This window comes from Delphinapterus leucas, chromosome 19, assembly GCF_059928025.1.
Source record: "Delphinapterus leucas isolate spDelLeu-1000000601 "Yukka" chromosome 19, BTC_Dleu_Yukka2, whole genome shotgun sequence".
Lineage (NCBI taxonomy): Eukaryota > Metazoa > Chordata > Mammalia > Artiodactyla > Monodontidae > Delphinapterus > Delphinapterus leucas.
In genome coordinates, this window is record NC_143147.1 from 41,521,325 (window position 1) to 41,539,443 (window position 18,119).

The 18,119-nt window shown below is 39.2% G+C and overlaps 2 protein-coding genes across 8 annotated transcripts in view; one reads left to right on the plus strand and one right to left on the minus strand.

The window, feature by feature from the left end:
* VMP1 (vacuole membrane protein 1) overlaps positions 1-1,713 on the plus strand; it is a 129,206-nt gene extending 127,493 nt beyond the window's left edge. For all 4 annotated transcript variants that reach the window (XM_022552577.3, XM_022552576.3, XM_089900953.1 and 1 more), the window contains one exon: positions 886-1,713. In XM_022552577.3, coding sequence (XP_022408285.1) covers positions 886-1,029 — 144 coding nt within the window. In that variant the 3' untranslated portion in view covers positions 1,030-1,713. The remainder of the gene's footprint in view (positions 1-885) is intronic.
* The window catches only part of TUBD1 (tubulin delta 1), a 34,218-nt gene continuing 17,229 nt past the window's right edge, over positions 1,131-18,119 (minus strand). For 3 of the 4 annotated variants that reach the window (XM_022552550.3, XM_022552549.3, XM_089900952.1), the window contains 2 exons: positions 17,065-17,248; positions 1,131-15,091 (listed from right to left, as the gene is read on the minus strand). In XM_022552550.3, the coding sequence (XP_022408258.2) occupies positions 14,983-15,091; positions 17,065-17,248 (293 nt within the window). In that variant the 3' untranslated portion in view covers positions 1,131-14,982. Of the gene's footprint in view, positions 17,249-18,119 lie in introns of all 4 variants that reach the window. The other variant, XM_089900951.1, reaches the window with a different exon arrangement.

The window sequence follows — 18,119 nt, forward strand, 5'->3', positions numbered from 1 at the left end:
AAAACAAGCCTTGGGCTAATGAAAAATAATGGATTTGTTATGTAGAATGAGTTATTACCTTGATCTTAAATTATAAGTAGCAAGTATACTTTCCAAGTGAATTAAAAAGTTAAAATTTATAGCATAACAAAGTATTGGACTTACTGAGTTCATTTGAATATCTTCCTTCATTTTTGCTCTATTTTTCTTTTCACAGATGGGAAAATAATTTTTTTAATATAAACCAAAGCTGTTAACATAACTTAAAAACTTAATTAAATTAAGCCTGCCTTTTCTATAAACAGTTCTGCAGCAAAGGAAATGACTAGAAGAGGATGAGTAAGCAGTAACCTGAAATGGGAAACTTGAAGGAAGCATAGTGTTTTTCTTGTTTGGTTGGGTTTTTTTGTTTTTTGTTTTTTGATGGCCTTACACTCTTTACGTGGCCCTTTGCTGCCCTCAGTTGACCAAACATGACTCCAGAAATAACATTTATATTTTAAAAGCTGCTCCTAATCCTGGAACAAGAATATATACACGTGTAACTATCTTGACACAACCCTCTGCAAGTATCTCCATGGTGACTTCAGATAGTAAGATTTAATCAAAGACTTTGTGTAGTGAAAGATAAGAGATGACTTCACACTCACCCCATTCTAAATTATATGACTCAACATTGACTTTATATCTAACAAAGTGAAATCTTAATAGCTGGGTGTAAGAAAGCCTGAATGTAGATTTCACAGTAGCTGAAGACACAAGACTTTTCATTTTTAATTGTTTAGGCTTTATAAGTTGTAAGCTCCAGGTTCTCATTATTTTCGTTAAAACATGGTAGGTGGTCCCCTTTTTACTACTGAACTAATGGAGCATTTCTCGTGGATTGTTCTGCCTTTCTTCCTGCAGGGAGAAAACTGGTTGTCCTGGATGTTTGAGAAGTTGGTTGTTGTAATGGTGTGTTACTTCATCCTGTCCATCATTAACTCCATGGCACAAAGTTATGCCAAACGAATCCAGCAGCGGTTGAACTCAGAGGAGAAAACTAAATAAGCAGAAAAGTTTTAACTGCAAAAATTTAAATGGACGGGTTCTGCCTTAAATTGGGAGGACTCCAAACCAGGAAGGAAAATTCCCTTTTCCAACCTGTATCAATTTTAATTTTTTTTTTCCCCTGAAAGCAGTTTAGTCCATATCTTGCACTGACAATACTCTTCCTTTGTTAAGGTAAGGTATCCACCGTCAATTCAATCCAAATTGTATTTTATTAGGGTGGAATGTGATATTAAGCAGCAAACTTAACAAAAACTGGCCTTCTACTTGTTATTTTCAAAAGCCCACATGGTACAATTAAAGAATTCCGGACACCAAAAAAAAAAATGGTTCCTAAGTATGTCCAATATGTCAAGCTTTTTAGGCTTGTCACAAATGACTTCTTTGTTTTTCTAAGTCATCAAAAGTGTATATAAATTATACTAGATTGGATAACAGTCTTGCATGTCTATTATGGTAAAATTTAATATGCCATCCTGCCCAACCCTTCCTCTCCCACCTTTGAAAAAAGGCCATTTTATGATGCATTGCACACCCTCTTGGGAAACTGATCTTTCAATTTTGAGACAGTATAAGGAAAATCTTGTTGGTGTCTCGCAAATGAGCTGACACCATTTTTTATTCTGTATATTTAGAATGAAGTCATGAAAAAACTTTATAAAGACATCTTTGATCATTCCAAAATTGTGTCCGTTTTCTTGAGCGTTTTGACATTTTTACTTCCTTTTAGCTTCTACCAACTAAATGCAACCTTGCCATATCCACCTACAACCGCAGTTTCTTAAGCCTTCATTTATTTGCATGAAAGGGCCACCACCAAAGCATTTTTTGTTGGGCTGGAATTGGGCAGCTGGCTACACACTGCTGAAATGGCACCTTAGGGACTGGTATATCAAGGGGACTTCTTGGCTTGTGAAAACAGGAGGGATGATAGTATACAAATCACAGGACATGGAGAGAAAAATGACTCGTTTTTTTAAAAAACAAGCTTTCTCATATCTTAATTTTTAGCCCAGCACGTACTCTGATTTTAACAGACAGAAATTTACTTTTATATGTAACCTAATTTTCTTGCCTTTCTTCAGTAAGTGTTTCGTTCTTATGTGATTTTTCCTTTGGGATGTTTCTGGTTGAACTTGGTCATTTTGTTTTGCTTGGGAAAAAATAAACAGTTTCACTTTTTTTTCCTTTAGGAAAATTGGTACTGACATTATGTTGAGTGTAGAATTGGGTTTAAATCTCAACAGGCCAGAAATGCCTGGTTTTATCAAATCCTGCCTGAATGTCTGCTTGTTTTGCCTACCGTCGTGACATCTCCATGGCTGTACCACCTTGTCGGGTAGCTTATCAGACTGATGTTGACTGTTGAATCTCATGGCAACAGCAGTCGATGGGCTGTCTGACATTTTGGTATCTTTCATCTGACCATCCATATCAAATGTTCCCATTCAAACATTACCGAGCATCATGGTTTACGATTAAAAAAACTGGTCCTTATGTCTACTGGCACTTTGAATCTTTTACGCCATGATATTGTAGCAGTATCATGAGGATTCTATGGAAAATTGGGATAGTCTCTGTGATCAAAGCTAAATAAATAAAGGACAAGCAACGTGCCTTGTGGGTTTTGGAAAGGTTACTTCTTAACAGTCTTCTTCCCCCCACCCAGAAACTTTCTAGCAGTATGACAGTTACTTACGTGAAAAGCAGTACCCAAATGCTTTATTTTAAACAGATTCACAGTAACCAGTATAATTTTTTAGATTCTTTAGCGTTAGTATAAGTCTCTAAATCAGCTTCCAGTTGTGTTTCATCTCCTTCACCTGCATTTTATTTGATGTTTGTCTGAAGGAAAGAGGAAAGCAAATATGATTTGTACTGTTTGTACTAAATCTTTGGGATTTGTTGGTAAATTTATTTCAGGGTCAAGTATAAGAAAAACAAAGACTAGTTTCTTAGGCTGAAGGTCTAAGTGATTTATAATACATTTGACTTATGATGGCTTGTTCACTCTTTCAAATGAATTTGCTTTGAAAACAAATGAAGAGCAGCTCTCCTCCTTCCCTCCACTCAGTGTTCAGGTGTGACATGTTCAGGTGATTCTGCTGGATTCCAGCTGGAGCAGTTTGCTACCCTTCTGTTCCTGCGGTTGGTTTGTTCCTTTCTTTTATCCACCAAAGTGGACGCAAACAACATGATCCCAAAGACATGCCTAGTTAATTCCAGCTGATTGGAGACCAGAAAATTTGTAAATGGATGGTTTGATGTTACTGCAAATAAAAGAAAGGGCCTGGGAATTCTTTTGATTCCATCTCTACTTTGTTTAAGTCTCATTTTGTGCCTTGAATATCTGCAGTGTTTTATCATGTCTCAACTCAGTGACTGACAAGCAACACAATACAGTGCAACACATCAGGGTTTATACCCTGAAGTACTGAGGAGCACCTCCCTCAGGCAATGCCACGTGGGAACTTGCAGTGTCTTCTGTATTCTCTGTATAACCATAATCCAGAGTGTGGGATTTAGAAGGAAGGGAGGATTTTAATTTCATTTGGACAATGGCCACTATTTCCATTCTCTAAAAATCCAGAAGACGACAGGCTGGAAGTGACATTGCTGAATTACACTAGTTAATTCAGTGTATATAGTAGCGAGTACTCCTTACAAACAAACTCAGCCAGTGTTCCCAGTGTGCTCAGTGCTGTCTGTAGCTTTGGTAGGACAGCTGGAGGCTTGTTACTCAAAGTGATTCCTTAAGTACAAATTACTCATTAAGCTAAAAAAAAAAAAAATAACTGATTGCCCTCTTATAAACTGCGGTGAACTGTGTTTTGACTGACCGGTGTGTCAAGAGCTCATGGAGTCCCCTTTTTAGCATCAAAAAACCTTTCCATATATTTTGAAACCCGCCGTTTGCATCCATGTGCGTTAGTCTGTTAATGATGGTTTAGATCTCTGCCTCTAACATAATGTGACCTTGAGAAAGTTTTTAACTGAGCCTAGATTTCATCTATAAAAATAGAGATATATAGCCAGGTTGTCCTAAGGATTAGATCAGATAAAATGTAAAGAAGCTGTAAATGTTAGTATGTTACCAATTTTTTAATTCACCAAAGACAGCATTTGCTACACATGTAAGAATTTTACAACATTGCATTTACTCACTTCAAAAACAAAAGTAGGGGGCTCCCCTGGTGTCGCAGTGGTTGAGAGTCCGCCTGCTGATGCGGGGGACACGGGTTCATGCCCCAGTCCGGGAAGATCCCACATGCCACGGAGCGGCTGGGCCCGTGAGCCATGGTCGCGAAGCCTGTGCTCCGCAACGGGAGAGGCCACAACAGTGAGAGGCCCGCATACCGCAAAAAAAAAAAAAGTAGGATTTAAAATGCTCTCTGCAGGGACTTCCCTGGTGGTCTAGTGAGTAAAGACTGTGCTCCCAATGCACGGGCCGGGGGTTTGATCCCTGGTCAGGGAACTAGCTCCCACATGCCGCAACTAAGAGTCCGCATGCCACAAGGAAGATCCCGTGTGCCACAACTAAGACCCAGTGTAGCCAAAAGAATAAATATTTAAAAATAATAAATGCTGTCTGCATATATGCCCTCATTTGGGAGTAGATATGCTCTGTCTAAAGAAGTTATTAATTAAATCCAAGATACAAATTAATAAAAAGAAAAGCAGAAATTAATGACTTGATTAGTAAGACTAAAACCTTCTTAACTCTAAAAATAGCTCTCCAGGCCTCTCAGCTTCTGAGATGGCCCACACTTTGTGGAGTGTGTTTCTCCCATGGCCGCTGGAGCCTGAGACGGACTGTGTTCTGTCTATGGAATGTGCATCTCTAAATAAATCCACTTCTTACCTATCAAAAAATAAAAATAGGCTCCCAGCTAGCCTAGTTAAGGTACAAAGCACAGATACACAAAATTTACTATGAATAACTGAAAATACTTGTCTAATCTTACCAGCTTTAAATGTTGACATTTTCTAATTTATTTTTATTATACAGTTAATACTAAAAAACTAGAAGGTAGATGAGGAAAAAAGGAATGATCAGCTTTTAATACCTTGTTGGAAAACTCCATCTGGAATATCCAGTGAGATTTGCTGGGTGTAAAGAGGTTTTAAACAGTAAAAGAAAAATTTGATTTGGTGGCATGCCAGGTCTTTCCCAATAGACCTGAAAGTCTCATTCCTGTTACAAAAACACACAAGATTGGTTTATTTTATTGATAATTAGTTATTAGTGTGCTCACAAAAAGTTAAGACAACCTAAGCAGGAGTTTAATAGCCATGTTTGAAAGCCAAGTAACATTCCGTCTCTAACTCACATGATCAAAGCTTCTCTGGTAGTCACAAAACATAGTAAATGAAATGCTACACAAAACTGCTGCATGTGAAGTGTTTTGTTCCTTTATTCTCAAAGACAGCAAGAAAAGAAAGCACATAATGTACTTTAAAATTCTCGAAGCAGTTGAGTCATTTGTATCTGGTAGTCAGGGGCTTGGGTTCCTGTCGCCTCCCTTCCCAGCAAGGCCAGGAGTTCACCTAAGGTAATGCATTTGCCTTGAGGGTGAGGACTTGAATTGCAGCATATAACCTACATGTATTTGCATATTTAACCAGTACTCATAAGAGGGATTATAACAAAAACCTGTTCTGGATAGCTGCTTACTCATTGCCTTTAGAACTGTGGTGCTGGGACAGGCAAGTGCCAACTGTTTGCTCATTTTCTTTGACCTACTAGCCTTCCACAGTTTGCTGTGTGGGTGTTGATACTACTAAAATAAAATTTAAAAAAAAGTTGTTTTAGATGGCCCCCACTATCTACCCAAACACCCTGGATTTATTTGAGATCTGGGATTCTAGTTCTGTAGTTGAGATACTGGCCCAAACTGTGGCCCAGAGAGAGTGAGTCAGTTCTAAGTGGCTGGCTGACTCTCTGGGAACAGAAATGAAATGCAGCTTAGAGGGTTTGTCAGCCAAATCCACAAATGTGTGGCTTTTTGAAACATTGGACATCTGTTCCTCTTAATTTAAAGAAAACCTTTTTAGAAAGCACAGAGTTGCTTGGCTCCTTGTTTCTTTGTGTCAGCAGCAGTTGCTGTGATTTAGTAAGCCTAGAATCAATCCCAGTTAGAAAATTTGGAATCTTTAGGGCACACTTCAGAGAAAGTGGAACTGAATTGCTTTGGGAAGGGAAGAGATGATTTTACAGCATAGAGTCTGTTTGGAAATCCCCTTCTGGGGTAATCAGCCCAGGTGTTCAACCCGTTTGTTAACCATTTCCAAATGACTCAAAGGACATAAAGGGAAGGCTTGGACACACTCCAGCACTATTTCGACAATGCAGTATCTGTTTGTGTTGGAAACCATATTCCTGAATTCTTGAGGGGAAGGCTCGGGCTTATTCTGGGCATTTTTGGCCGAGAGGGACCCCTGGGCCACCTGTCTAAGCTAACAGTCATGGCCTTTTGAGAGTTTCCAGGGAGGAGTATGGACAGCTTGCTTTGATGGCCTTCCACCCAAAGCCCATTGGGGAAAAGCCTTGTTTATTCAAGGAGGCCTGTCTCTCCCCCCTGCCCCCCCCCCTGACCTAATCCCAAACGTTATTTCCCTTTGTTGCCATCTATCCCCCTTTAGGGAGCAGCATGAGCAGCTTTTTCCTTCAGGCCACTTTTGACTGACTCAGCCCAGCAACGTTGCCTATTGTGTCCCAGTCTGTTTCTGATGGAGGGAAAAGTTGTTTTTGTGGAGCGAATTTGAAAAGAGGGATGGGTTCCGCCTTTCCCCAAAGGTGGGGGAATGACTATTCAGATTACTCTTGTCTTTCTCTGGCTCCTCAGCAGTGGTGTTGGAAACAAAGAGCAGCTCAGGTTCACTTCTCTTGGCAGTAAGTGCTGAAGCCCAACGCTCCCTGTCACCAGAGAACCTTGCTGTTCTCAACCTCTTTTCACCTTAAAAAGATGAAAGCCAAAAATAACGAGAGGAGGCCCTTCTCTGCCTTTCATTTTTTTAGTGCACCTCAGAGTGTCTTGAGAATCACTTTCACTTGAGTGACAGTCCTAAACCTCTTACAGCAGCCAAACTTTCTCTACCTAACCTCACATGGTTTGGCCACACTCCTAACGCTCTTCAGACTGCACTGCTCCATCCTGTCCCTTGCACCAGGCCCTTCCCACTCCCATGTCCCCTCCACAGTATGTTCTTTGTACACAATCACACAACACCAGCAATCAAGATTAGCTCCCAGGAACCTCCTCTGATGTGCCCTGTACCAGGAAGCACAGTGGATTTACTGTAACTTTGATGATTGCTTGCTTGCTTTGTACCAGGCACTGTTTCTAATGTTGTTTTATTTGTTTTGTATTTAATCTTTAAATCCTCCAACAGCCCCATGAGAAAATTAAGGCAGAGAAGTTCAGTGATTTGCTGGAGGAAGCAAGGAAGTAGAGCAAGAATTCAAATCTAGGTGTTCTGGCTCTTAGCCACGCAGTTCTGCAGAAAAGTCCAGTGCAAAAGTCCAAGCGTCTGCTTACTTGTTTCATCTTGTGATCACAAGGTAGGTGATGGGGAAAGGGAGACAGCAGAAAATCAAGGCCACAGCCAAAACAGTTTTGCATTTAAACAGATGAACAGCTTTTGTGTGTCCCTATACCAAGGGTTGGAAAAGCCAGCTCTGCTCTTAGCCATCCTGTGTGGGCAGGTTCCCAGAGTGATGTTTGCTATAATTATGATTACAAAGCAATCCGTACAAAGGTACAGACCTTTTTTCTTTTTTAAAGCGCTGTCACATCTTGAGTTTTATTTGATCTTCATAACAACCCTATGAAACAGTTAGGGCCAGTAGTGGTATTAGCCACGTTGGGGGAAAAAAAATTTTTTATTCACTTTTTAAATCTCTAATAGTTTAGGGCTTCCCTGGTGGCGCAGTGGTTGAGAGTCCGCCTGCCGATGCAGGGGACACGGGTCCGTGCCCCGGTCCGGGAAGATCCCACATGCCGCGGAGCGGCTGGGCCTGTGAGCCATGGCCGCTGAGCCTGCGCGTCCGGAGCCTGTGCTCCGCAACTGGAGAGGCCACAACAGTGAGAGGCCCGCGTACCGCAAAAAAAAAAAAAAAAAAAAAAAAAAAAAAAATTCTCTAATAGTTTAAAGTACTATAGGGAAGAGGCAAAGCTGTTGAAAAATGATCTCCCTCCAGGAGCTTACAGTCTTCTTGGGGGTTATGCAAATACGCAGGTAACCACAATGTAGAGTAGTAAGATGAAGGCCATAAGAAAAAAAAAATGGGAAGAGGAAGAAAACTGCCGACTAGGAAGGATCAGAAAAGGTTTCATGAGGATGTGGCACTTGAATTGCCAGGTAGGGGTTGGGGTGAGGGAAAAGCCCTGTGAGAGACACCAGGAAAGCGCCAGTGAGGGAGCTGTGAGACAAGGCCAGTGAGCCTTCTACCTCTTATTCTCTGCCTAGCTTCGTTTTGTTTCCTTTAAAGTACCTACATATAATTCACAACTAGTCTATTTTCTTGTTTTTGCTCATTCCTCCACTAGAACCTAAGCCACATAAGGGCAGACACTATTGTGCTCTCCTTTGTATGCTCAGAGCCAAGCACAGGGTGGGGTCACACACAGTATTTGCTGAATGGATATTGCAACAGCCCACGTGAAGCAGCAGCAGAGATTCAAAGGCAGGCAGGAGGTGCTACCTAAGTAGAGTCCAGGTAATGGTGGACTGAAAGAGGTGGAGTATACATGAAGGAGGAACCAGAGAACCCTGAGAAGACAGCAATAATCATTGATCACTGAGCCAGGAATATAGGAGGAGGACCAAGTTTGAGAGAGAGAGTCACTATTCCGTTTTGAACATATGAAGGGAAGATACCAATAGAATGGTGGGGCCTAGTATAGGGGTGTATGTCGGTTCTCCTAACTCCTCAAACCATTCCGTCAGAGAATAAACCCGACTTTTTCAGAGACTTCTCCAGAGTAGTATGTCCTCTGTACTTTCCTGTTAAGTGATAATCTAAGCCTCACCTTGTTATGTAGCACTGTTCTTGAAGAATGGCACTGTGACTGGACCTTGGAGCCACAGGAAACTGCTTTAAAATTCCTCTCCACAGTTGTATCCTGCCTGCTTTGCCAATGGCTCCTCCCTCTGAGAACTGGGAGGATGGTAATTCCTGGATAGATTGTCTTTATAAGGAGAAAAGTTGGGCAGTGTGATTTCCTGTATATTTCTACTAGAGTCCAAGATTCCAGTAGTGCTAGCCTAGACAGCAGTGGCAGCCACCTAGAACCCAGATGTCATTAGTATTCCCAAGTAAGTACGAGGGCGTCCTCCCAACTGCCTTTGCCAAGCCAAAAGGCAGAATCAAGGCTTTATTACACCTTCTAGAGCATGTGGTAAAGGCAGCTTTCTATTTGGCTGCTTTGGTGCCGGGGTTGTTTACATGTTTCAGTAAGTGAGTTAACGCTTATTGAAGTTGGCTGGATAGGAGTTCAGAATAAATGACATGTGACCACAATCATACCATTCACCAGAAGCACCAGAGTTCAGAAGGAGAGAGATTTACTTCTGTAATAATCCTTTGGTAGAGAAGAGAGGCGCAAAACTCGAGTATTCCACTCTCAAGAAGGTACACAGTTTTTGAAGCCTTTGAGAATTGGGGTGTGACTGTTCCTGACTTTCTGATGGAATCAGACAAAATAAGATGCCTATCTGGTAAAAGCACAGGTGTGCGAGTACTTTGCACAATTTTAGAAGGAAAAAAAAAAGGAAGCTGAAAAATAGTGGTTGTAGAAAAATGTAGAGATCAAAGAAATTTGCAGATGTTCTGCATTTTCTTCTTCAAACATAATCTGTCTGAGCATAAAAGACATCCCTGGTCTCTGCAAGGAAGAAATAAAAGGTTCTTTCATACATAAATGATTTCCTACTTTATACACCTCTTTTCAGGCTGCTCCCAGACTTTGTGTTTGATATATTTACTAGTCTTCCCTGCAGTAGGCGATGTTCATTAGAAGAACATGTTGAGACAGTAGGACCCCAAAGCTATCTTTAATTTCTCCCTTCCTCCTCTGCCCCTGGAGCATCCTATAATTCCTACACCCTATTTCCGTGATAGTTTACAGAACGATGAGGATGCCTATTACTTCCACCCCTTGTTGCTGCCTTCTGATTCATTTGACTTATTCCTCCGTTCTTCAAACTGTCTCCAGGTCTTAACGTCCTTTGAAAAATCATTTTTGAGCTATTTTATCTTTATGTTGGTTTTTTTATGGCTTTGCTTAAAAAAAAAATGCAAGCCAAAGAAATGCATAATATAAAAAAAGAAGGAAGTCCCCTAAGATATTATCCCAAAGAAATTACTATGAAATCTAGCATGTGTCCTTTGAGTCCTCAAAAATGTTCGGAGCCTCCCATTCTTCTTGGTCTTGGGATCCTAGCAGTGGGGGCAGAGCTGGGGCAGGCAGGATCATTGGGGCGTGTCTCTCATCTGTATCTCCAGGTCAGTGATAGTTCCACCTCTGTCCTTACTGAACAAAATTAAACATAACCATGTAGATGAATCTATGTGTTTCTCATAACCACATTTAACAGTCATTTCTTTCTGTCAGCTTTGGCTACTACAGCACACAGAAAAGAAACAGTGGGAGAGGGGGAATGGCCAAACATTAGAAGGCTTAGAATTCCAGGACAAGGAATTTAGATTTTAGGCAAGGACTTGCAAACAAAGGCAGTTGTACACTCTCTTTTAATATATTGTTTGAATTTATATTGCCTTAAGTGGCTCTTAATTATATAAGATGACTTCAGAAACAGAATATTTTTAATTACATTTCCAGGTCCTTAGTTTCATCTAATAGTTGTGAGATCTATTGCTAATATGGGACCTTTAATAGGCTTTATTGTGTGTCTGTAGTTTTGCAGCTTTACGTCTCTTCCACAGTTTTTCAGACGTTTATATTAATCTGTTCAACAAACAGAGAGTCTCTACATGAGTCAGGCATATATCTGCAGCAAGGAATATACCAAATGGTGAACTCCTAAAGGGCAGGGGCCAGGTTTACCTCGTTTTTTTATTTCCCCATCTTTGCACAGTGTCTTAACTTGCAGGTGTTCAATGGATGTTTGTGGAATTAAGCTCATATCCTGCCTCTTTCATACTGTTCGCAGGAGCTGAGCTTAAGCAAGGCCCTTCTTTTTTTAAAAAAGGAAAACTTCCATCTTTCTGCCTCATGTCATGTTTCTTACTATCATGTTCCCATGAACTTTCACCTAGTAAGGATAAGCTTTGTTCAACTCCAGTTTCTACAGTTCCTGGGATTTTGCTTCTGAAGTGTCTAGAATAGCTCTGTCCAATAGAAATATCATGCAAGTCATATATCTTAATTTTTAAAATTTTAGTAGCCATACTTTAAAATGTAAAAACAACAGGTATTATACCAATTTGAATAAGTTATTTACCTTATTATGTCCAAAATATCATTTCCACGATTTAAGATATTAATATTTTACATTATTTTATTTGTATTATCTTCAAAATCCAGTGTGTATTTTACACTTACTGACCACATGTGGCTAATGGCTACCTTATTGGACAGCCAATATTGGACAAAAAGGTTGGACAAAAATCTTTGAATTTCTGTGTACTTACCATGTAAATAATTAAATTCATAGGACAAGAGAGCCATAAAAGTATCCATTGTATTGGCTCCATCATTGGCAAAGGAGAAAAATTCAGGTAACACAGAATTATTTGCTAAGCGACATGTAATTTAGCTTCTTGTTTCTTTTCATGCTATCTTGTAAGCTATTCTTAGATTTTTTATCATTAGGTAAAGTCCATAATTCAAAAACCATCGAGTATTTCTTTTTTTTTTTTAATGCTTATAAGCTATTAACAGTTCTTTGGGATCATCATCAGTTCCCCTGACCTTCCTTTTCATCTCTTCCCCGGCTTCACTGGCTCCCTAGAGTCTAAATGATTAGGATTTTCTCTCTTTTCCCTCTTCTCCCTTGAATGCCATATCTTCTGCAACACTGACCCAACACTGCGTGCTCTAGAAACTTAAAATATTTACATTGTTTATCTTAACATTCCTGCTAGTGGAAATGGGATTCCATTTATTAATAAGGTTGACATTGCATCGTCTGAGACATTTCAGAGTGTAGGAGTAGGAAGTTATTTAGTTAAAAATATAAAGCCAGATTTTTTAGCTCACATTCCTAAAACCCATAGGAAACAATGTGATTGATACAGATGAGCAAATATCTCTTAAATTAAATAACTGATTATTTGCAAAAATGACAAGTTAGTGGGCAAAGCCATATTTGGAAGGTAGGTGGAAGAACAAGGAAGGGTTGACTGCCAAACCTTGAGCTCATGCGGAGAGAACAGTGGGATGGGAACATATGGAGCATGTTTTAAAACAAAATTTTGGACAGGAATGCAAGTGTGATAAACATGGTGGTCAGGAGAAGAATCACTGGTATGTACACTGCACAGTAAAGTCTACAGAGCCAGTGAGGAGGCTTCAGACAAATTTAAAGCCTAGACTAAAGGTCCCAGTTCACGGTTCTTTACCTTGTACCACATCTTCACTGTAAAAAAAGAAAAAAACTGAACATGGACATGGGCAAGATAATAAGCAATAATTAGGAAGCCAGAATCGTAGCACCAGGCATGGAAAGAAACTTAAGTACATTGTGAGCTTCTTCATTTAGACTTTGTGGTATTGATCCCCATATACTTAGCATTTGTTCAGTGCCTGGCAGTGAATAGATACTGGTTGAATGAATGAAGGGACTGAGAATAGTGAATCATGGGCACACTTACTGAGTTCTAAGTGACAGGTTAAAGAAAGGAGAAAGGGATTGTCGGCTGACTGAATAGTAGTGGTGAGGGGTTGCGGGGCGAGTACTCAAAGCTAGAAGCAAGAGGGAATGAATGGGAAGAAACAGGTTCTACTGCTTAAAGAGCTCTTAAGAAAAGCACAAATGGGGCAGAACGAAAAGGTTTGAAAATAAGAAACAGTTTGAATTTATACTGTACTCATTGCCTCTAGGGGTGCCTCTTGGCTGTGTGGGGTAATGTCTGAGTGACACATAGCACACCAGCTACCCAGTAATCTAAGAAATTACATGTTCAAAGCTTTCGGCTCTCTATGCCCAGGAAGTTATGATTCTAATGCTGTCCTGGCTGATTGGCCATTATCTCCACACAAATCAAAGTACATTTCCAATGCCACCCCTTATTTTGAAGCTTTGGCATCAACTTCTTTGTGTTAATTTTTAAGTTATCACAACTCTAATAGCAAAAATTTTTATATTATTCCAAATAGACAAGAAAAAAATTTCAATGTAAACATTTAAAACAATTTTGCAAATATTTAGGTATCCACACACACCAAATAATGCAGTTGTGCATTAAACAATAACGTGCATAAGAAAGGGTCAACTCACATAAGTGAATGGCTCTGTCTAATTGGAGTTTACTTCCAATAGTCACCTGCCATTGATTCCATGAGTTGCCAAATTAGAAATATATTTGTCCCATTTGGTACCTCATGCATGCTTTTCTCAAATATAAAATGATTTCAACTTATGACCTTCTTTAAGCTTAACTTGTAGCAAAGTTCCTCAGAATCAGCCTACCCCCTAGTGAGGTAATTTGGTTACAGATCTTCATTAATGCTGGTTTAGTTCGGGAAATTGTTTCAGTCTTTGGATCTCTGCAATGCTAAACTATTACTTTTAACTTTATTTTGTAAAAATTACAATCTCATTATTTTCTAGTATTCTTGGCTTAACAAAATACAGCAGTGGGTGTGCCTTTTAGCAGTTGAACAGACCACTTTTTACATTCCTTAGAAATAAGATATGGTTCAGTATTTTAAATCATAGCAACAGTTGATAAGAAAAACAGCAAAAAGGTAATCTTTTCCATATGGAAAGAAAAGGAAGAAACTACTGGTAGATTTGGCAGAAAGGGCAAAATGTTCCTATTTGTTTGCCATTTTACATTTGTTAATACATTGCATGTGATGTGTTTTATTGAACTACACCATTCCCCTCAAACTCAGTTGCAAATTTCCAAATGTGTTCTGTCCTTCTGAATGAAACCAACATCTGTATGTGTCAGTTTCATCTAGGACAATATTTACTTGGTGGTAATTTTCTCAACATAGTGAAATTTTGGCAAAAGCTCTTACCCCTTTTACTGAAAAGAATATAACCGTCTTCCACACCAGCTAAATACCTGTAAGTAATTTTAAAGCACTGGTTGAATAAAATCAGTCTCTGCTCTGGCATTCTAAGATCTAAAAGAAAAACCCAATTTTCTGATGCCCAGAAAATTTAAGAACAGCAAACAAAGGAAACATTTGCTTATTTACTTTTGTATTTAAGCATGATATAACGTTTATTAACAAAGTCCTGACATTTATTTTTAAATAGCTGCTTAAAGTGGAAAATCTTACCGTTTTAGAATAAAATATTCAAAAATAGATGTTCACCCTGTAGCTTTTGACAACAGCTCCCTCTTATGGTTCAAAACATTCACTTCAAAGATGAATATATTTAAATACGGAATTGCAATTTCTTAGCTTAAAATTGTGCTATGAAAGTTTAGCTCATACTTAGTGAATGCTTTTTGGAATAAAGAGGGAAGTTTCCTTTTCTGATAGTTCTAGAGTTCTAACATCTCAGCAAAGTATTCCCAAAGTTCTTTAAAGAAGTACCAATATTTTTTCTTACAAAGGAAAATTTCAAGTAGATGTTTTCATTGAAAACATGAAAGGTTTTTCTCCTTTTCTGTGGCTATAGTATGGAGAAGGAATCAGCATTTAACCTTGTTACATTAGCAGATAGGAATATGAAAAACCTTACGGAGAAAGTAGTATTGCAAGTACTTTAGTCCAAAAATGACTTAAGGTAAATTTTCCCCATTGTTCAAAATCCGAGGTTGCAGTAACTAGCAATAACCTGTTCTAACAATGTGAAACTGTCCAAAAAATCCTCTTCTTCAATTCCAAATTTTGTGTACTGATGAATGTAGGCTCTGGTGAAAGAAACAGAAAATATGAAATAAAAATCTCAGGCAAACGAATAACTCAAAATCAAATAATAAATAGACCTTTCCTAGCTCATGAACACTTGCAGATGGCAGACTCTTTTAAAAGTCTTGCCTTTGCTTCAATGTTTACTCCAAAGGTTAGCAAACTCTCAAAGTTTGTGTCAAGCTCCCTGTCTATTTAGTGTCCAAGAGAGTGACAATAAGAAGCACATAGGAGGGGAATTCCCTGGCTGTCCCGTGGTTAGGACTTGGTGCTTTCACAGCCAGGGCCCGGGTTCAATCCCTGGTCGGGGAACTAAGATCCTGCAAGCCGCACGGCATGGCCAAAAAAAAAAAAGCAGCAGCACATAGGAAAAAGAAGCATGTTCAGATTTGGCTGTCTACCCAGCACATATTCAACACCCTACAGGAGATGACTGTGTTCAATATAAACACTTAAGAAGTGCCTGAGAAGTTTTATCTAAGGCGTGAAACTGTAGAAACACATTGATCCAGTTCTAGGAATGAAGTGAAGCCTCCCAAGTGTTTTTCAGACAACACTTAATTTTCACTAATGCCAGGTGATCCTCTTAATACCTCCAGTCCCCCAAAATGTTCTGAATATCAAGGGCAGACATGAACTAAATTGATGAAATAATAGCTGCTACCATTTAATGAGAGTGGGACGAGAACTATACCAACAAAGGACACAGAGTTCACAGTCCTGAGGAGTAGGGGTTTATGGAATGGCCATGTGCAGGATGGGGGGGCCCTTGGGAATCCTAGCTAATCAAAGTACAGGCTTACCCAATGATTTGAGAAATTCTGCTTTAACATTAAGTAATTGTGGCAGAGGTCAGGGAACCGGATAACAAACACATTTCTTAGTAATCAAGCAGACATTTCTTAGTACCAAGTAGAGTTGAACTTGCAATGTTTCTTACTGAGCAAAATCAGAATCTCTTCCATTCTCAAGGATCTTATTTTGGAAAACTACCTTACTGTCCTTGCCTTATAGTGAAATTTCTGCTTTACTTTCATTTCATTTAGAAACTACTCATTTAGGGACTTCCCTGGTGGCTCAGTGGATGAGACCCCGTGCTCTCAAAGCAGGGGGCCTGGGTTTGACCCCTGGTCAGGGAACTAGATCCCACATGCATGCCGCAACTAAGAGTTCCCATGCCATAACTAAGGAGCCTGTGGGCCGCAAATAAGGAGCTGGTGAGCCACAACTAAGAAGCCCACATGCTGCAACTAAGAAGCCCACATGCTGCAACTAAAGGAGTCCTGGAGTCACAACTAAGACTTGGTGCAACCAAATAAGTAAATATTTTTTAAAAAGAAACTACTCGTTTAGTCAACGACAACAATAATACTATGGAACAATTATTGAGCATTTACTAGTCATGCACTGTACTAAGGGTTTCTTACATTATCATCTCATTTAATCCTCACCACATATATCCTCTCTTTTGGGTCCATTGTACAGAAAAGGAAATGAAACCTGAAGTAATGTGCCCAAAGTTTCATACCTACAAAGTACTTACTCCATGCTATAGATTGAATGTTTGTGTTCCCCCAAAATTCAAATGTTGAAATCCTAACTCCCAAGGTGATGATATTAGGAGGTAAGGCCTTTGGGATGTGATTAGGTCATGACAGTGGAGCCCTCATGAATGGGATTAGAGGCCCATGAAAGCTCCTTTGCCCCTCTGCCATTTGAGGACACAGCAAAAAGACACCACCTATGAACCAGGAAGTTGGTCTTCACTGGACATTGAATCTGCCAGTACCTTGATCTTGGACATGCTAGCCTCGAGAAATGCGAGAAATTTCTTTGGTTTATAAGCCACCCAGTCTATGCTCTATTTGTTATAGCAGCCCAAACAGACTAAGACACTCCAGATCCTGCCTAGTGTTTTAACATTATATTATCTGCTTAAGGTTAAGAAAGGTTTGTAGATTTATCTTTTACTTACTTTGAAGCAAACATATTCCATGCTTTGCCCACAATCGTGTCAAGTGGTTTTACTAAGAACTGGCTATTGCTGACCAACGCTGCAGACTTCTCATATTTGCTAAAGGCTCGCTGGGTTTTCCACACACTGAAAGCATGAACAGGCTCTAACCAGGAAGTATAGAGAGCTGGATCTTTAAATGCTCCTAGGGTAAAATAACAAGGCACTGTTTACATCATAAATCGTCAGTTTTTGAAACAAATTAATAAACAGATATTTTTGTATCCATTTCACCAGAAATCTTTTGTTTTGCTCTTTGAAACTAGCTTTATATTGCTTTTGGATAAATGATCCATATTCATCATAAAAAAAATTCATACCATTCAGAAAAGTATTTATTAAGAAGAAAATTTAAAAGTCAACTCAACAGCTGAAATGCTACCACCCAGAGACAGCCTATGAACAGTCTGCTGACCCTCTTTTGTACTATAATTTTACATACATGCCCTATGTAATATGCATTTTTCATTCACCAATATGTTGTAAACCTCTTTTCTGTGTCAGTAAATATCACTCATATTTTAAAAAGCTTCTATGAATATACCATAATTTCTTTAACACATTTCCTACTGTTGGGCATTTAGGTTGTTCCCACATTTCTGTTAGTGTGAAAGATGTTGCAATGAATATCTTTACACCTCTGTGTACCTGCATCATTTGCTGTGGGTAAATTTTTGGAGGTTAGATTACTTTATATATCCTTTTATTAACTTTCTCATTTTAAAATCTAAAATGAAGAAAGTACACCATCTGATTGACTTGATCTCTTTTTAATTATTACTAGTTTTTTATTTAAGAGGTATTACAGGGATAAGATTGATTTTCTTTATATCACAGCTAGAAGCAGCCAATTGGATGCTGCTGGAATCATCAGACAAGGATAATATAATCCCAGAGACTTGCCATAGAAACACAAAGAAAGCTAAGAAGAGTACTGCTCTTTCAACCTGCTGAAAATGTTGTACCAATGCTTGTCACAGAGACCATTAGTTGTCCTGCAATACCTGTTCTCCCCT